This window comes from Mustela erminea, chromosome 1 (assembly GCF_009829155.1).
Source record: "Mustela erminea isolate mMusErm1 chromosome 1, mMusErm1.Pri, whole genome shotgun sequence".
In the NCBI taxonomy this organism is placed as follows: Eukaryota; Metazoa; Chordata; class Mammalia; order Carnivora; family Mustelidae; genus Mustela; species Mustela erminea.
Window position 1 is genome coordinate 86,368,460 of NC_045614.1, and position 20,404 is coordinate 86,388,863.

Here is a 20,404-nt window from a genome sequence, read left to right on the forward strand (position 1 = left end):
AAAAGTATACTGATTATGGAAAATCTTTCAAAAGTTTTCCTTAAGTTTTTTTTTTTTCTAGAAAAAAAGATTGAGCTCTGCAGAACTTGAGATTATTCTCTTTCCAAAATTGAAATTAAATTTCTCATATTTCTGCACAAAACCCACTAGAGAAATAAGGACCCTCCCATTTTTTAAAAAGATTTTTTATTTATTTGACAGACAGAGATCACAAGTAGGCAGAGAGGCAGGCAGAGAGAGGAAGGGAAGCAGGCTTCCCGCTGAGCAGAGAGCCCGACTCAGTACCCTGGGATCATGACCTGAGCTGAAGGCAGAGGCTTTAACCCACTGAGCCACCCAGGTGCCCCAGGACCATCCCATTATTTATGGAAGAGTGTGCATTCGTGTTAGGTTTTGAGAGTGGATATTGCTCTAATTGAAGGTGCTTAGAGAGACAGTTGTCACGGTGGCAACCATGTCTTCTGCATGCCAGGTACCTTGCAAGACACTTACATACACGTCGGCTTTGTTTTCAGTGGAGAGGGAAAATAAATAATGTTAAGGCCTTAAAGTTTTCTTTTTTGTTGTTGTTAGCTAACTATCTTTAATTTTGACTCATGCTTATCTGTTTTCTCTGCCATTTAAGAGCTAAGTACAAGAATTCATGCCTATTTCTAAATAATTTATTTTACCTGGCCTTATATATGGAGGGCTTTTCTCAGTGTAGCTTAGAGGCTTCTTTATGGCTCACATATAGTTGGCATTCAGAAGCCATCTGCACCGTGTCTGAACTGGCCTCCTTTGCATGGAATTTTCTGGTAGGAATACAAGAAAGCATAGGATACGGTGGTCAAGAGTGAGGCTTTCAGCTATGCAGAACTTTGTTTAGCCCTCTCTGCCTTTCAGGAGCTCAGTGGCCTCAGATGTGTAGTTCTTCCTCTCCGTAACGCCATCTCCTTGTCTGAAATGTGGGGTTGATGATAATACCTGCTTTAGTGGGGATTAGAAGGACTCATGGTGTGTTTATGTAATATATAGCAAGTTTCCAGGCCCATTCTAGATGCTTGATAAGTGATAGCTATTACTGTTCTTAATTTTAGAGAAATTTTTTAAAAAGAATTCTACATTTAGTTTTGTGTTCTTTGGTTAGCTGTTCCTGGTTCATTTTGTTACCTTGGGGAAAGTAAGTATATCTAAATACAAAATTAAATAATTTGAATGAAGTGTTCTACTTGCAAGTGTTAACAGTTGTAGGTGCAGCAAACTTTGAATCACCCGTGAGTTATTTAACCGTATTGCTCTAAGCTTTCTCAAAACAATAGCATCCTCTCTCTTTACTGATTGCATTATGTTTTTGTTTGTTATGACTGGAGAAACTGTTTAAACCAGCTCCCTTAGACAACTCCAGAACAGTAATGTGCCATTTAAAAGTAGAGACAAAAGAGGCCGGCTCCGCTTTGGGCGGCGAGAGTGCCAGTCAGCAAGAATTAAGCGAGATGGGAAGCACACTCCCTTGCATCAGGGCTGCCTTTACAGAAACCCTGCAGCTAGAGTAAGCATCATTATGGTTTTATCAGTGGAGGAAAGAAAGCCCATGAAGTTCAGCACCTTGCTTAAGTTCACACACATAATGAGTGCCTAGCCAGCATTCTAATCTAGATCTGATCAAGATTCTCACCTAGATCTTCTGACCCCAGAGCCAGTATATTTTCCACCTGCCACTCACCTTTGTCTTCCATTTCTCTGAACACGCTCTTCAAAGTGTGTAGCTTCAGTACTTTGTCTCTAAAGCATATACATGCTTGATTTCAAATGTAGGGAAATACCAAAACTTGGCCTTTTTTTAATCTTCACTTTGTTTCCTGTGTTACTGCCCTGCTCTGATGGAGTCAGTGTTAGGGAAGGAACAGCACTGCACATGAGCTTTTCACGTTCAGCAAAACTTTGCTGCAAAGATCAAAAGTAAATTCTTACTCTGTCAGATCCCCACTATTTTGTTTATAAAACACCTTGTGTTATTCTCCCTCCTACTCTAAATTGGGCACAATTATTCAAAAGGGACTTAATACTTAGCATATGTAATTGCAAATTAAGTGTTCTCAAAATACAAGTTTTCCTTAATAAATTAGAGATAGTATTATCTGAAAACGGGACTATAGCAGAGGTAAAACTGTATCTTTTAGGTTTTCAGCTGGGTTTCTCTTTTCTTCTTCTTTTTTAATTATTTTATTAACATATAATGTATTATTTGCCCCAGGGGTACAGGTCTGTGAATGATCAGGCTTACACACTTCACAGCACTCACCATAACACATACCCTCCCCAGTGTCCATCCCCCAGCCACCTTCTCCCAATCCCCCTCCCCCCAGCAACACTCAGTTTGTTTTGTAAGATTAAGAGTCTTTCTCTTAACGGTTTGTCTCCCTCCCCATCCCATCTGGTTTCACTTTTTCCCTTCCCTACCCCCCACAACCCCCTACCTTGTCTCTCAAATTCCTCCTATCAGAGGGATCATATGATAATTGTCTTTCTCTGATTGACTTATTTTGCTCAGCATAATACCCTCGAGTTCCATCCACATCACTGCAAGTGGCAAGATTTCATGTCTTTTGATGGCTGCATAGTATTCCATTGTTTATATATACCATTTCTTCTTTATTCATTCATCTGTTGATGGACATCTGAGTTCTTTCCATAGTTTGGCTATTGTGGACATTGCTACTATAAACATTCAGGTGCACATGCTTCTTCGTTTCACTACATTTGTATCTTTAGGGTAAATACCCAGTAGTGTGATTGCTGGGTCGTAGGGTAGCTCTATTTTCAACTTTATTTTTTTTTTAAGATTTTATTTATTTATTTGACAGACAGAGATTCACAAGCAAGCAGAGAGGCAGGCAGGCAGAGAGAGAGAGAGAGGAGGAAGCAGGCTCACCTCTAAGCAGAGAGTCTGATGCAGGGCTCGATCCCAGGACCCTGGGATCATGACCTGAGCCGAAGGCTCAGGCTTTAACCCACTGAACCATCCAGGCACCCCTATTTTTAACTTTTTGAGGAACCTTCATACTGTTTTCCAGAATGGCTGCACCAGCTTGCATTCCCACCAACAGTGTAGGAGAGTTCCCCTTTCTTTGCATCCTCGCCAACATCTGTTGTTTCCCAACTTGTTAATTTTAGCCATTCTGACTGGTGTGAGGTGGTATCTCATTGTGGTTTTGATATGTATTTCCCTGATGCCGAGTGATACGGAGCACTTTTTCATGTGTCTGTTGGCCATCTGGATGTCTTCTTTGCAGAAATGTCTGTTCATGTCCTCTGCCCATTTCTTGAATGGATTATATATGTTCTTTGGGTGTTGAGTTTGATAAGTTCTTTAGAGATTTTGAATACTAGCCCTTTATCTGATGTGTCATTTGCAAATATCTTCTCCCATTCTGTCGATTGTCTTTTGGTTTTGTTAACTGTTTCCTTTGCTGTGCAAAAGCTTTTGCTTTTGGTGAAGTCCCAATAGTTCATTTTTGCCCTTGCTTCCCTTGCCTTTCGTGATGTTTCTAAGAAGAAACATTTTCTGGGTTTCTTTCAATTAAAAAAAAAGTTAATTAGAAAAACAGAAGTTTATTAACATATGTATGTTTTATTATTATTATTTGATTATATATTCTGTTATTTAATAAATATATATTATAGTTATATAATTAACATATGTTGACATATATATAAGTGTATGCTTCATTTGTATATGGTAGAAACTTAGGAAAATGACCAGCTGTCAAAGATATGGTTTTAGAACTCAGGATTAAATACCACCTTAATAAAGAAAGGTGGAGAGGATTTTTAGGAAAGACGAATGGGCCCTTAGAAGAATAGATGAGAGGTATGAATCTGTGACAAAGTTTGTCTTGGGGGAATTTATTACAACTGACTTCCTTCTGGAGGATTTATCTTTAGGCAGATAAGGGGAGTTCAGAGAAAAGTCTCACTGTGCATTTGCTGTTTTTCAAGTGCCTACAGCTCAAAACAATCAGTATACCCAAGTGGCATACTTTAGGGTGGCATGTCCTGTACTCCTGGAGCAGGATTTCGCTTCAGGAATTTGCATGCTAATCTTCTCTGTCATTCCAGTTTTAGTGTATATGCTGCCAAAGTGAGTACCCCATAGCAGTATTTCAGGCGGCATGTTCTGCTACCCTTCAGAGCTCAGATTCATTTGCCATTATATCCCGAGTACCTAGTATGCCTAACACTGTCTCTATGTGTGCGGGATATAGAAGATGCTCAGGAAATGTTCATTAATGTTCAGTGACTGGATGGATGAAAGGAAGGAATGTTAGCGCCTTCATTCATTCTGCAAGTGGAGTATTAACATATTATTTGGCTTCCCTTACATATTTTATAGCTTCCGACAGCTTCAAAAGTTCTGTCTAGTTGTAAGAACAGGCTTATTGCCCTCGTCCCTCCAAATAAATACCTGTCTATATCAGGCTCTCCTAGAGACTGGGTTATGCTGACTTTCCAAGCTCCTCAAAACTACTATGTGAGAGTAATAATACTAATTGACTCTTCTAGTTTGCAGTGACTCTTTGCATCATTGTGTTCTCTGATTTTTAAAACAATTGCTTTTTCAAAACAAAGCCATATATTAGAGCTTGGACCCTGTAGCTAAGCTTCAAAATTTCAAATCTTGCTCCACTACCAAACCACTATATGATTTGGGCAAATGACTTAACCTTTCCAAGTGTTAGTTTTCTCACCTGTAAGACAGGGATAATAATTTTACCCTTATAACACAATTGTCATAAAAATTAAATGAGATAATATAGGGAAAGCTCTTGACATAGGGCCTAGTCTTGGTAAGTCTTTAGGGATTGATTGTCATCTTAGTGGTATTAGTAGCAATAACCCCTTCTCTTTCTACATCTACCCTTCGGCACTTTAGTTTCTTCAGAGTAAGGACTGTGTTTTGTTTATCTCTGCATCCCCTCTAAACATAGCACCTGTCATCAATTAGGTACTCAACAAGTAGCTATTGGATTGAATAAATTCAGCAGGTCACTTTTTTTTTTTTAGATCAGGAAGTTGTTTTCCACATGAACGAACTGAAGCTCAGAGAGGTTACCCACAACAGGTTTTGATCAGCATCTGTCCACTGGCTGAACAGATTATGTCCTCTGATCTTACGGCAACCTTAGAAAAGGTTCAGATGGTGTCCCAGGATTCAGACCCACATCTTAGAATCCAGAGCCCAGAACCTTTCGCTTCTCTTACAAAATATACAGGAATTCTTCCGGGGCCAGTTACTAGTATATAAACATCATAATATTTGGGAAAGTAGGAGTTGGAAAATGAATTGATTATCTAAGTTTTATTTAGTTGTTAACTCTTAAAGAAAACCCTACATGGAAACATTATACCATTCTCAGTATACTAGCTTTTCAAATTCTAGAGGAGAAAGGACAACAGGTAACTGAATGTGAATATGACAAAATGAAGGAATAAGAAGAGAAGAGTCTGAACAGATATAGAAAAGGTAGGATAAGTGAGTGTTTTACAAATGAAAGCAGATGTATGAAATTACAAGCTGTCAGATCAGCAACGGAAATGAAGATGATAAAGTGGTTCCTTACATAGATTATAATTATTCATTTTGCCCAGTCCTGTCTCCTTTCCCCATAATGTTCATGGGAAGGGGGAGGGGTAGGAAGCTGTTGCAAAAAATGGTGCTTCCAACAAAAGAAAGGGAAAAAAAAAGTCTAATAATCAAGGGTATTTTTGATCACAAACAGTTGTTAATGTTGTGATTTGTGTTGTTTCTATAGAATCAGATTTCCTATGGAATATTTTTCAGTTGCTTGTTCTGATTAATGAAAAGGATTTGGTTGCAACAACACGAAGTTGTAACTGTAAAGTTTCTTCACAATCAGTGCTGTGGAGGCAGTCAGTGTGGCTTACAAAACAAGCATCGTTAATGGGCCCGACTGTGACAGCAGTGGCAGATGGATTGCCAAGAAATGAAGTAGTTTACATAGACCTGCCTGAAAAGATGTGTTTAATAATTGCGCCCATAATTAGGTTGATTTGGGAAAAAAATTAAATGACAGTCTAAGGAACACAGTTAGGCTTATCTATGAAGATTTTGACATTTTTCCTCCAAGAAATGCTGCATAGATACTCTTCCCTAAATTTCTCATTACCTTTAGAAAAAAATAATTGGAAGAAATTATATTTTTAACTTTGAATTATGTAATATTTATATATAAAAGAATAAATGTAACATATGTAACTTAGGAAGCATAATAATTAAGGTAAATATTATTTTACGAGAATTTTAAACTGGTTCTTTCCCATTCATAAGATTTTTGTTACTAATTTCTAAGTAGCAAAACTAGAGACATTTAAACACAGGCATATAAATGGCAATAAATATGCATGCTTCTAAGAGTTTATTTATATTGCAAACGTACACATCTCTATATCTGAGGCTCTTCTTCCAACACCCCCTGAGGATAAGTGCTAGATATTAGATTGCAGTTAACAGTAAGTGTGCTGCTTCAAAGGCCATTTGGTAAAGATCCCTTCTCCCTATTTCCTTTTATCAAATTAATTGAGTTATTGGTTTACTTTCTTTGAATCTAAGTTGTTATTTTTTTACTCTCAAGTAATGCAAACATCTTAAACAGTATTGCTTCTGAATTCCTTTTTTTTTCCCCCTCTTATTTAGTGATCTCTAGTAACTACCAGACCTGTCTTGGCCTTCTGATGCATTACCCACTAATTGGGGATGTACATTCATTGATTCTTAAGGCTCTGTTCCTTCGAGATCCAAAGGTAAGCTTTCCAAAGAGAATACGCAAAATTTTAAGTTGGGTGAAAAACTGGTTTCTTGGCATGAATGGGGAATTTGTATGATGACCAATGAATTGCCTAATAACAGAATTGCCTGCCTAGAGCCTTAGGCAAAACTCATATACCTCATTGGCTAGCAACTTAGCAGGTAACTTAAGTGGACATTGCCATGAGAACCTGCAACACACATCTCTTGTCCCTCAGAAGGTCGTTCTGCCCTCCTCTTTCCTCATAACTCAAGGAAGTAGTTCAGCAACTGCTTCTCCTTATAGCCATACTTAATCATCATTGGTACCCCTCACATCAAGAGCCTCAGAGGCCATGTGAGGAGCAAGACAGTAAAGCTATAAAAAAGACTGGTTCTGTGAAAGTTTTAGACATAATGAAATACTCAAATCATTTCATATTAGGAATATGTATTTTTTATTTTGTGGGTGAAGAGTTACCTAATAAAGATTTAAACAGACTTTAATGCTAATTTCTCTATTTGAACTTAAAGCAAGCCACCAAAATTTTCTTTACACTTCAGAGAAGAAGTGTGCTCTTTTACAACTAATGTTATATTTCTTGAAAATAAGAACATTTAATGATCTAAAAAAATCTGTGAATCCTTGATGCTTTTGAGCCAAACAAAAATATTGGATGAAGTATAAGAGAGAGAGCTTCAAACACAAGTATGAGAATGCCAGGCATTGGGTGGTAATCCCAGCCTTTGGCTCTTTGGCAGAATTCCCAACAGTCATGTTGGCAGTTGTCAAACTGTCTTTGAGTCAGTCTGTCTCTGGATCCATTGCCAAAGCTCTGTCTGATCGACTTGGGCCTCCAAGTTTAACGTAAATTTTAATTCGAAAGGATTTCTCCTTTCCCTCGACTATTGACTTCAACATTTCAGCATGACCTTTATTTATTCTTTGATAGATTTAAAAGATTTTATTTCCTTGTGCTTATACCATTTTCTACAAACATACACAATTTTATATAATTTCTGCCACACAAGATTTCATTGAGTATCAGAGATATAATTCGTAATTTCTCTGATACATAAGGTAAATTTTTTTTCTGGTAAAACTTAGGAGTCTGATTATAAAATCAAAAATCCCGTATTTTTATATATGTACTTTTATAAAAAAAATAACCACAACTATGAAATATCTATAAAAGAAATAAAGAATTTGACTACTTGTCAATGAGGTATATGAGTTTTGGTCTGTAAACTTAAGGTAAATTCTGTCAGCTCAGTGTTAGGAATTCTTAGAATCATACAGAGTGGGGGAAAAAATTGTTAAAATAACTATCTGAATTCTGTACTTGCATGATTTATTTGGCTTTGCTGAAGGGAGAAGTGAATATGTTATCTAAACCTATTGATCTTGGTAATTTTTCCCTGGCTAAATATGGTTGATCTTGCTATGAATCATCCACTCACCTAGAGGCAGGTTTCTGTATAATAAATCTGTCAGTGTTATTAGTGGAATCTGTGATTTTAATAGAGCACTTTTTATCTCAATAAGGTAGTGTGCATGATAGAATTATAATAAACCCAAGTCTATAAGCATTAAAAAATATATTCTCTAAGGATTAAGAGAAAAAATAATAGCATAATAGCCTAAGTATCTTAAAAAAAAAAGAAAAGAAAAGTATTCTCTACTTTCACATTTAGGGTCTAACTAAGTAAAAACATAATCAAGATAATGGTCCAAAATATAGGACCTAAGCTGATATGTCTGAGATAGAAGAGATTGATCAGGCAGAGGAGGGAATCATGTTTAAAAGGCTGTTGAGAACAAGTTTATAGGATGATGATATCTATAGGAAAAATAAAGAAAGATGTATATTTTTTTAAGGGGCTTTCACATGGTTAACCCAGCAAGATGATAGATTTAGTTAAGGAGCAAGAAGACTGAATTAGGACTCAGGACACTGGGTCAAATCTTGACTTTGCTAAAAACCATCCTTGTGATTTGGGGAAACTCATGCTTGCTGTATCTTGGTCTTCTCTTTTGGGGTTGAATTAAATTGTATCTAATGACCCGCCCAATCAGAGCTCCTTTGTCCACAAAGAACTGACTTACAGTGATCTAATAAGATCCAGTCCAGTGCTACGGAAAGCAGACACACAGCACAAGTTTATATATAGCATAGAAATCCACAAGTGGACAGAGTTTTCAGTGCAGTAATGTCATTATAAATTCCTATAGCAGGCCATTTAGACTGAGGGGGAAGAAAAAGAGGGAAAGATGGTGCTAGTTCCCCGCCCGTATACTCTAAAAATCCAAACATCAGCATGCTTAATTTTTCTCCTATTTATTATTAACAATGAAACACTTAAAATACTTGAATCATTCTCAATTCAAGGAGATCAGAGTAAGTATATAAACACACTGAGTCTCTGTGAAGTGAACTAGTAGAAGGATGAGATTTGAGGCATGAAAGTACATTTTCACATAGCCCAGTTCCTTGTGACAGTAGTGTTGAGTGCTGCTGACAGACTCAATAAAATAAAAATAAACAAGGAACTCTGCGCCCTCCAAGTTCATTGCCAGCTTCAGAAAAGCACTTTGTCCTACCGCTTTCCATAAATCCCAGTGGAGATTTCTCAGTTGAGAACAGACTCTGCAACTAGAGCATGAGACACTGAGCTTTAATTGTTTTATATCAGATGTAGGGTTTACTGCAAAAGGATTTCTTCTTTGAACAGAGTGAAATAATGGGGCTGTAAACTGTAATAAGAAGATCATCCTCCTTCATAGTCTCTAAGCACTTTGATGTGCTTACTTTGGTCCTTATAACAAGCTGGGAGTTAGACAAAGGAGGTTCTTTTTTCATTCTTTTTCAGTGTAGACAGGGTAAGGTTATGTGGCTTTCCCAAGGCCAAAAACTCGTAAGCTTCCAAGCTAGCTTCCATGACCCTTGTATGTATCCATCTCCTCCTGAGATTCCTAGCATATCTTCTACCTCCTTCAGGAAGCCATTCCCAGGCTCAGATAGGACATGTTTTTGCCTTTGAGTCCCGCTAAGGACCTTGTATTTTAGCTGTTTTCTTATTTCTTTGCATCCATTATTCCATATGATCCTGCTAATTTTTTAGTGTTTAGCTTTGTGTTCTGCAGTAGATGGTATTAAGAAAATAATGGTAGAATTGAATTCTGACACAGTTGCTAAGCCTCTCCCAGTATACCGTATTGACTCTAATCTAAGTGGATCTCACTTATTTAGTGTATTTCTGGAACTCGTACCCACATCCCATGGAAGCCATTGCCAGTTGTGTATATGTCAGCTGCCATTTTTATCAAGATCGTGAATGAACCCCACAACTTGAACTTAAAGGGCATCTAGTTCCTTAATTTGCTTTGTGTCAGAATTGTTTGAAATCCTATCATCACCTTCAAGTATTATGGAACAAAAAGCAAAGAATCTAGTTAATATTACCCTACTGTGACTGTCAGAATTTCAGAACTGCAGGGAACCTAGGGTTCTAATCCAGCTTCTGCCTCTGTAGTTGAACAAACTAAGGATCTAAGTGAAGTTAGAGACTTCTTTAATACAGCTTGTCAGTGGCAGAGCCAGCAATTGAGCCCAGGTCTTCCAACCACCTGTCCACACAGGAACTATAGCTTTTAAAACTAGTAGACTCCTGTTTACTAGTATGTGTCATTAAAAATTATTCAATTTATAATAGACATTTAATTTATATCTGTAATAAATAAAACTACTATGTATATAAGTAGACCTAGAACTATTCGAAATTTTCTTAAATCTATGCTGTGTAAAGACACCAAATGTCAGATATCTTTTTGTAGCATCCTATATATTCTGATCACCATAAATACAGTTTCTATACTTCGTTCCTCAGACCATGATCCTAATTTTCATTTTCTTGTCTTTATCATATTAGAACCACTGAGCAGATTTCCAAAAACAATCCACTAAATGAAGTAGAGGGATAGAAGGAGGACAGTCTGAAAAATATGAAGTGATTAAAAAACATTGTTCTAACTAGTTGTTCGAATTCAAAAAAAAAATTTTAAAACCCAATTAGAAACAAAAGTCATAGAAAATGTGAACATATTGTGTTCCTTAAATAACCAGATGTTCTCTCCTTCCTGAAGGCAGTAAGGGCTAGGAATAAAAGGTTTAAAACTATTGTTTTAAGTTAACTGTGAATTTTGCAAATCTGTTTTTACCCTTTAGCAAATAAAATTCTAATACGGAAACATAAGCAAAGTAATTTTCATTTTTTGGTGCTCTCTTATTTGTGTTGTGTGTTGAAGTGTTAACCTTATCACAAAGACTTATTACAAATGAAATACAGTACATGGATTAACATTTTAGATTATGCAGTAAGAATTTGACAGCTACTGTTTGTTTTGAAGACTAGAATATTCTCCAAAAAATATTTCTAGTAAGTTTGCAAGCAACCCTTTAAGCAGTGATGGCTATTGTTTATGGAAGAAAATTGCTAGAAATAAGACAATTTAATTTCATAGTCATTCTTGTACACAAAAACACTATAAAAAATATAGTGTACAATGTTCTTATGCTTGGCCAATTCTGTTTTGGCTTTTATTTGGAGTTATATTAAATTTTGCCTTTTTAAATTATAAAAAGTCTAAATATTCAGATTTCAGATTTTATGCAGGTAATAGATTTTTACCCTTTTAATCCCAAAAAACTCACTGCAGGTGTTACTTTTTAAAAATATCAAATGGCTTTGGTAAAATTTCATCTATCAGAATTGAAAAATGGTGAATGGATCCAAACCTACTACCAGTCAAGTGACAGTGATGGAAAATGTGCGTCACAGTAATGGTATTGTAATTTTTTTCCTCTGAGTAGTAAAGAAACTAAAAACCACATATACTAACTCTTTGAGGAGGATGCACAGTATCCATTTATTTACTTTTCATGATGTTCCCATTCAGATTTTCCAGTATTAGTTTTTAATCAGATTTTCTCTTGTAGAAAGAATGCTACTTCTGTTTTCTTCATCTATTTTTATTCCCTAAAAAGCAGGAGTATTTCTCTGAAAATTGTCATTCTTTGAGAATCATTCGTTTTTGTTTTCTCTTTTAATGAATCCCCAAATATTTTTTCTTTGTATCTGAGCTGTGTAACTACATGCCATTCTTTTTTTTTTTTTAATCTTTAGATTACAGACAATTGAATATTTATTATTAGGTATTAGTGATTAATCAGGTGTAGACGTTTTTCACATAGATCAGCACTGAAAAAACCTTAAGTTTTACTTCTGAAGTAATTGGTGCCTATCAAAAATCTGTAAGGAAGTAATCTGAAAATTTTTACTAAACCAATATTTGAAATTTGTTCTTATTGTAGACATTTTATAAAGTAGAGTTGTGTTTCTCAAAACGTGTTAAGGCTTCCTAGGGTCCTCAAATAATTTTGAATTTTTTTTATAAAAATATTCTGAATCTATTAATTTATTCAACAAATTAGTCTTTACTGTGTACTATCTAGAATTCAGTAGGCATTGTTTAGAACCCAGTGAGATCTAAACAATATGTGTCTATGTGTGTGTGTATATATGTGTATATATTTATATATATGTGTGTGTGTATATATGGCCTTTATCATAAATACACAAGTTAAGTACTCAATTTATCATGTGTTATAAAGGATACAAATAGGGCATCATTAAAATAGTAAGAGGAGGAAGAATCTGGGCTGAGTGAAAACCTAATTTATGTAGGTTGGTCAAAAGGCCCTCTCTCTGAGGAGATAGCACTTTAGGTGAGAACTAATGGAGGAGAAGGCATCAACCAGACAGAGAATAGGGAGAAGAGTCTCTAGATAGGGGAACAGCAAACATTCCAAATTAGAAAACTGCCAAGAATTGTTGATGGAATTGAAGGAAGATCTACAGCATAACTAGAGCCAGGAGCTTGGGGACCACCTGCCCGAGACAATGGGCGAGCCAGGGAAGGCTTGTTATTACTTTATTCTTCCTGCACAATCTTACGTGTTGATATACAGTAAAATTATTTCTGAGGTCACATTTTGAAACTCCAAAATGATTGCTGGATGTGTGGTGATTCTTCTGATGATTAAGACATGCTTTCATTACAAACTTCTCCTATTCTCAGCCGGAAGATCTAAGAACTCTTCTTAAATGAGTTCCTCACTTGGTAGGGCATATTCACTTATTCAGACATCTAAGCTGTCACTTGGGTCTGACCAGTAGCCCATTGCATGAGTTAGGAAGATTAGCCAGGACCCTGAACATATATTATGTTTATCTTTTTAAAAACTGTCTTGGCTTCCTTCCATATGATACCAGTCTCAGTTAGCATTGCTTTCTTTATCAGTTTTCTGCTTCACTGTGTAGTGACAAGGGAACTAGGCCAGTCTTTGTCACCTCCCAAAATGAGCACTCTTCTGGGTCAGGGATTAGAGCTCCAAGAGCACTAACCCAGTGACAGCCACTCGAGGGAAGCACAGAATTCAGGTTCCACTCACATCACAGCCTGCTATATGTATTGGGCGGCTCACTCCTTTCCTTGAACTGTAAAATGAAGAGGCTAGACCACATAATCCCAGCAGGCCCTTCTGGATCTATTTTAGCAAGATACAATTCAACAGATACACTTTTTAATTACCTGCTGTGGACAGAGCATGAGAACTGGTTCCTGGGACTAGGACCTTTACAGATGTAAAAAACTAATTGTTATGGAATGTAACTTGAGTGAGAGTATAGGAGGAGGAATGGCTAATTTGGACTTGGAAAGTTAGAAAGACTTCCATTTGGAAGAGGCATTCCAACTGGGCTTTGAAGAATTTTCCTGAGAGATGTTACTCTGTCTTAAGAAAATAGCATAAGTAGAGCTCCTGAGAATTGCTGAGGCAAGTGGCCAAGCTGGGCCTTGCAGTTCTCCATCCAGACTCACTCAGTGACCCCTTAAGGGACCTAGAGAATGACATTGCCCCCTCTCAGTACCTCATGTATTAGCAGACACTCATTTTTAAAAGTCCGTCAAATGTGTCTTAATGTAATAGTATTTTATTTGGTATTAATATATATGGTATTCCAATTTGTGTGTTGTTACTCAGCACAAATAAATGTTGTGTGTTTAAGTGAAAAGTCAGTGTAAAAAGATTTCATTCCAATGATTTTTACTAGATTTATTGACTATAAATAATTACTCGTTTTACAGTATTTGTTCCAAAAAGGCATATCTTTAAAAAAAAAAAACAAATAGGCATATCTTTGTTTAAATATTTAAAGTCACTCTTGGGAAGCTTAGTGTTTTTTATTTTGGGTGGCCAAAGAGAGCTGTGCAACTTTGTGGCAAAGATTGCTCTGCATGTTTTAGTTGAAAGGTTTTCTTCTCTGAAACAACCAATTGCAGTGGTGGTTTATTTTTCCTCAAATAACTAAAGAAGAGACTAGGATGCATGATTAATTCTGTTCTGAGTAACAATAAATAATTCCCTTGCCTTTTATTTGATATCTTATAAGTAAGAGAAATCTAGATTTTTAGGAGGAAAATACTTATTTTAAATAGATTACTTAAGCTTTTAAAGCAGGTGTGTTTAGAAAGGCAAGTAGGAGGCCCCTAGTGTAAAAGCATTGAAGTATTACAACACATTACAGTAGTATGTTTGTGATACGTCCCTGAGATCAGGGAATGAAGTGTCAGCCCTGCTTTACTGCTGACTTGCCGTTTTACCCCCAGAGAAATCGTTTAACCTTTTGCTGCCTTAGATTCAGGTTCATTAATTGTTTTTTAAAAAGGGATAGGTGACTGGTGAGGCTTTAATTAGCCTATAATCTCTAAAAGTCATTTGCAGCTCTAAGTGCTGTGAGAATCTAGCTAATCACTTATTCTCCTTACTGTATATGAAATAGCTTGTTTAAAAAGAAAAGGCACTACTTGGAGTTGTTTCTACATTGTCTTACTGTTACAATCTCAAAAAATTGAAGGCTAATAGATCCCATTGTGTGGCAAAAAGATAATAAACTTAAAACTGGCAAAATGGAAAAAAAAACATAATTCCTTTAGTATAAGTTGTTGTAGCCAAACAAATATTTTATTTGCCCCTTAAGTGTATTTGCTCAGTAAATATTATATTGCTAATTTAAAATATTAAATACACTGAAATTGCCTAAGATGGTGGAGGAGTAGGGGCTTAGTTTCAACTGGTTCCCTGAATTTAGCTGGGTATCTACCAAGCCAGTCTGAACACCCATGAAATCAGCCTGAGATGTATGGTTATATGTCTGGATCTCTACGAGGGCAGAAGATCTTCAGTTGAGAGGTACAAAGGAGGGAGTTGTGATTGTACAGACAGATATCAGAGGATAAACACAAGGGGTAAGGGGCCACCAGAAGCTGTCCACTGGAAAGCAAAATAATACCCCAGTGCAAAAGCGTCCTGTGCCTGGCAACCAGCAATAGTTTGCAGAGCAGTAGTGAGGGAATGGGAAGCGTCTGGTAATGGCACTCCAACAGAATCCAAGAGTTTAAAGGGCAGATGCCAGGATCTGTGCCTGCGGACCTGGGGGGCTGGCTGCCACCATTAGCCACACCTGCCCAGACTGGAATCACCCATGGTTTCGGCAGCACAGGTGGCAGAGACAAGCAGGGTTCTGGGTCGACCACTGAGAGGATCGCTGGGGGCGTGCATTGCCTGTGGGAGGTTGCCGTTTTCAGTGGTACTCACAGAAGGGGAGATTTTATAAAATCCATGAAAATAGAATTAGAGAAATAAACACCATGAAATTTTCCAGTGTCAGGATTATTGGGATCCCTGTGGGGGATGGAGAGAGAGAGAGTACTAGAAGATATAGTTGAAAAAGTCATAGCAGAAAACTTCCCTAATCTGGGGAATGAAACAAGCATTCATATCCTAGAGCATATCCCAAGATCAAGGAGAACAGACCAATGTCCTAGCAAGTAACAGTAAAACTCGTAAGTCTTAGATCCAAAGAAAACATCTTAAGGGCAGTTTAGGGGAAGAGATTCCTTACATACAGAGGGAGGAGCATCAGAATAATATCAGACCTGTCCACAGGGACCTGGCAAGCCAGAAAGGGCTGCAAGACATATTGAGGGTACTAAATGAGAAGCATCTGCAGCCAAGAATACTTTATCTGGCAAGGCTTTCATTCAGAATGGATGGAGAGATAAAGAGCTTCCAAGACCAGCAGAAACTGAAAGAATATGTGACCACTAAGGCAGCCCTACAAGAAATATTAAGGGAGGTGCTGTGAAAGGAGAAAGACCCGAAGAGTGATATAGAACCAAAATTTACAGAGACAATCTAGAGAAGCAAGGACTTCACAAGCAACATGATGACAATGAAAATCATATCTTGCTGTAATCACTCTCAATGTGAGCAGCTTAAATGCTCCCGTGAAATGGCATAGGGTTGCAGATAGGATAAAAAGACAGGACCCATCCATATGCTGTCTACAAGAGACTCATTTTGAACCTGAAGATACATTCAGTCTGAAAGTGAAGGGATGGAGAACCATCTTTCAGGCCAACGGACCTCAAAAGAGAGCTGGGGTTGCAATTCTCATATCAGACAAATTAGATTTTAAGCTAAAGACATAGTTAAAGATACAGAAGACACTATATCATTCTTAAAAGGCCTATCCAACAAGAACATCTAACAATTGTAAATACCTATGCCCCCAGCATGGGAGCAGCCAACTACATTAGCCAACTGTTAACCAAAATTAAGAGACATACTGATAATAATATGTTAATAGGAGGAGACCTCAACACTCCACTCTTAGCAACAGACCCATCATGAAAGCAGAAAATCAACAAAGAAACAAGAGCTTTGAATGAAACATTGGACCAGATGGATCTCATAGACATACACAGACTACTCATTCTCGAATGCACATGGAACTTTCTCCAAAATAGAGCATGTACTGGGTCACAAATGACTTCTCAACCGATACCAAAAGACTGAGACTTTTTCCTGCATATTCTCAGACCACAGTGCTTTGAAACTGGAACTCAGTCCAAGAAACAGTTTGGAAGAAATTCAAACACTTGGAAGCTAAAGACCATCCTGCTCAAGAATGTTTGGATCAAAAGAAATCAGGAAATCAAAGAAGAACTTAAATAATTCATGGAAACCAATGAGAATGAAGACATATCGGTCCAAATCCTATGGGATACGGCAAGGGCGATCCTAAGGGGGAAATACATAGCCATCCAAGTCTCACTCAAAAAAATAGAAAAGTCTCAAATACATAAACTCTCTTTACACCTTAGAGAACTGGAGAATCAACGACAAATTAAGCCAACCCCACACATGAGAAGGGAAATAATTAAGATTAGAGCAGAAATCAATGAATTTGAAACTAGGAATATAATAGAACACATCAGTGAAACTAGAAGCTGATTCTTTGAAAGAATTAATAAGATCAATAAACCACTGGCCAGACTAATCCAAAAGAAAAGAGAAAGGACCCAAATTAATAAAATTATGAATGAAAAAGGAGAGATCACAACTAACACCAAGAAAATAGAAACAATTATCAGACATTATTATCAACAACTATATGCCAAGAAATTAAGCAACCTGCAAGAAATGGATACCTTCCTGGAAACCTATAAACTACCAAGACTGAAACAGGAAGGAATTGACAACCTGAATAAACCAATAACTAGTAATGAGATTGAAGCAGTGATCGAAAACCTCCCAAAAAACAAGAGTCCAGGACCTGATGGATTCCCTTGGGAATTCTACCAAACATTCAAAGAAGAAATAATACCTATTCTCCTAAAGCTGTTTCAAGAAGTAGAAACAGAAGGAAAACTTCCAGACTAATTCTATGAGGCCAGCATTACCTTGATCCCCAAACCAGGCAAGGATCCCATCCAAAAGGAGAATTTCAGACCAATATCCCTGATGAATATGGATGCCAAAATTCTCAACAAGATCCTAGCTGATAGGATCCAACAGTACATTAAAAGGATTATCCATCATGACCAGGTAGGATTTATCCCTGCAATGCAAGGGTGGTACAACATTCACAAATCAATCAGTGTGATAGAGCACATTAATAAGAGGAGAGAGAAGAACCATATAGTCCTCTCAGTTGATGCAGAAAAAGCATTTGACAAAATACAGCATCCCTTCCTGATTTAAACTCTTCAAAGTGTAGGGATAGTGGTAGTATTCCTCAATTTCACAAAAACTATCTATGAAAAACCCACAGTGAATATCCTTCTCAATGGGAAAAAGCTGAGGGCCTTTCCCTTAAGATCAGGAACACGACAAGGATGCAGTGGATCTTAAACTATGGTGTGCCAAAGAAGCACCTGCAGGATCTTGTTAAGATTGTTAATGATTATTGAGATTGTTAAGACTCCCAGACATTCTAGTGTAAATAGCTCTGCAGTGGGAAATCTGCAGTGGGAAATCCAGAAATCTGCATCTGTAACTGTCCCAAAACTGGTCAGCTGCAGACAACACTTTAAGAAATAGACACTTGATTAAGGGAAAAGTTATGACATAAACTGAAAGCCAAACATCTAAACACAGAAGACTGGCTTCTAAACCAGTGGTTTCTAAAGTGCAGTACATTTATATGCAGTGACTACACAGAGATCATCCAGTGGAGTATAGGAAGAAACTAATGGAACTTCTATGTATGGTCACTTTTCTAAAAAAAAAAAAAAAAGAAAGAAAGAAAGAAAGGAAAAACTGAGCTTTACTTTTTAATGTAAAGGACCGTGTATCAGCCAGTCATGTATCATGTGTGAGGTCTTGTAAGGGAAGATCTTGTAAGGGACTTTTCTACACAAAGGCATTGACAATGGCCTCCTCTCTTCTTTCATTGTTTTCACCACCTTGTGCCTTATTGCCATGTCCATATGCCCAGTTAAGTGGATTTGGGGGCTGTGTTATCTTAAGTGATGACATATTTACAATACCAAAAAGATGTCAGGGACCATGGACAGCTATTGTGGGTTCACTAGGTATCTTCTAATATACTTAAAAGAGTCACCAAATTTTTTCTTGGGGGAAAAAAAAAAACATACTTCAAATTTGCTTACCTCTGTTGTGATGAGTAGCTGGTAGTAATATGTTACCATGCAAATATTTTTTAAAAAATAAACAATTTGTCTCTTCAAATTAAGATTCAAATTAAGATTCTTGTTTTAATAATGAGAGAAAATAGGAGCTTTTTCAAAGAAATTCATGCTATGGAAAAAAAATTTTAAATTTGAATATTTGGAAATGTTTCATCCGTTTGCAGTGTTCTTGCCAAAAACAATTTAAGTGTATCATTTATTTAAAACTTTCTAGGTACACTGAAAAGTTCTGGGAACAGGATTTTCTAATTTGGTTACTAATAACCCAAATGAAGACATGAAGTCAGGTTTGAATCTGTTTTTTAAAATACAGAAGTGTAACATTCTCCAGTTAAATTTTGAGAGCTGTATGATAGTTAATTTTATGTCATTTTGACTGGGCTAAGGAAACCCAGATAGCTGGTAAAACATTATTTCTGAGTGTGTCTGTGATCGTATTTCCAGAACAGGTTAGCATTTGAATCAGTAGACTACGATTTTCCCTCACCAATGTAGACAGGCATCATCTAATCTCTTAAAAGCCCAAATAGAGCTAAAAGTTGTAGAAAGGTCCATATACACTATGGAGTATTATGCCTCCATCAGAAAGGATGAATACCCAACTTTTGTAGCAACATGGACTGGACTGGAGGAGATTATGCTGAGTGAAATAAGTCAAGCTGAGAGAGTCAATTATCATATGGTTTCACTTATTTGTGGAGCATAACAAATAGCATGGTGGACATGGGGAGTTAGGAGAAGGGAGTTGGGGGAAATTGGAAGGGGAGGTGAACCATGAGAGACTATGGACTCTGAAAAACAATCTGAGGGGTTTTAAGTGGTCGGGGGGTGAGAGTTTGGGGGAACCAGGTGGTGGGTATTAGAGAGGGCACGGATTGCATGGGGCACTGGGTGTGGTACAAAAACAATGAATACTGTTATGCTGAAAATAAATAAAAAATAAATTTAAAAAAAAATGCTAAAAAAAAAGTTGTAGAAAGGGCAAACTTTGGAGCTGAGACGTCATCTTCTCCTGCCCTGGGACATCTGATTCTCCTGGTTCTTGGGCCCTGAGATTCCAGGACTTAACCAGCATGTCACCCCAGTCTTTCCCCGACCTCCCCCCACCTCGTCCACCTACACTTCCCTCTTTCCACCCTTACCCACCACACCCCAGTTCTCAGACCTTGGAATTTGGAGTGAATCATAACACCCACTTTCTTGGTTCTCCAGCTTGCAGTTGGCAGATTTTAGCATATCTCAGCCTCAGTACTACTAGCACCTGAGCCACTTCCTATAATAAATCTCTTCTTATATATTTGTATATATCTCACTGGGTCTGTTTCTCTGGAGATCCCTAATGGAAGCTGATTAACATTAAGGAAGATAGAAAGTGTATTAGTTTGACAAAAATCTTGGCATAATTGGTGGGTTGCACAATGAATGCCATACTTTAGCAAGGGAAGCCAATAATATCCTCCCTCCATTCAGATCTATGTCTTTTTGTAAGGTAGCTTTTT

General features: G+C 37.2%; 1 protein-coding gene across 6 annotated transcripts in view; it reads left to right on the forward strand.

Moving 5' to 3' along the window:
- Nucleotides 1-20,404, forward strand: part of TBC1D5 (TBC1 domain family member 5) — a 550,005-nt gene that overhangs the window by 418,523 nt on the left and 111,078 nt on the right. For all 6 annotated transcript variants that reach the window (XM_032332177.1, XM_032332146.1, XM_032332153.1 and 3 more), the window contains one exon: nt 6,698-6,804. In XM_032332177.1, coding sequence (XP_032188068.1) covers nt 6,698-6,804 — 107 coding nt within the window. The remainder of the gene's footprint in view (nt 1-6,697; nt 6,805-20,404) is intronic.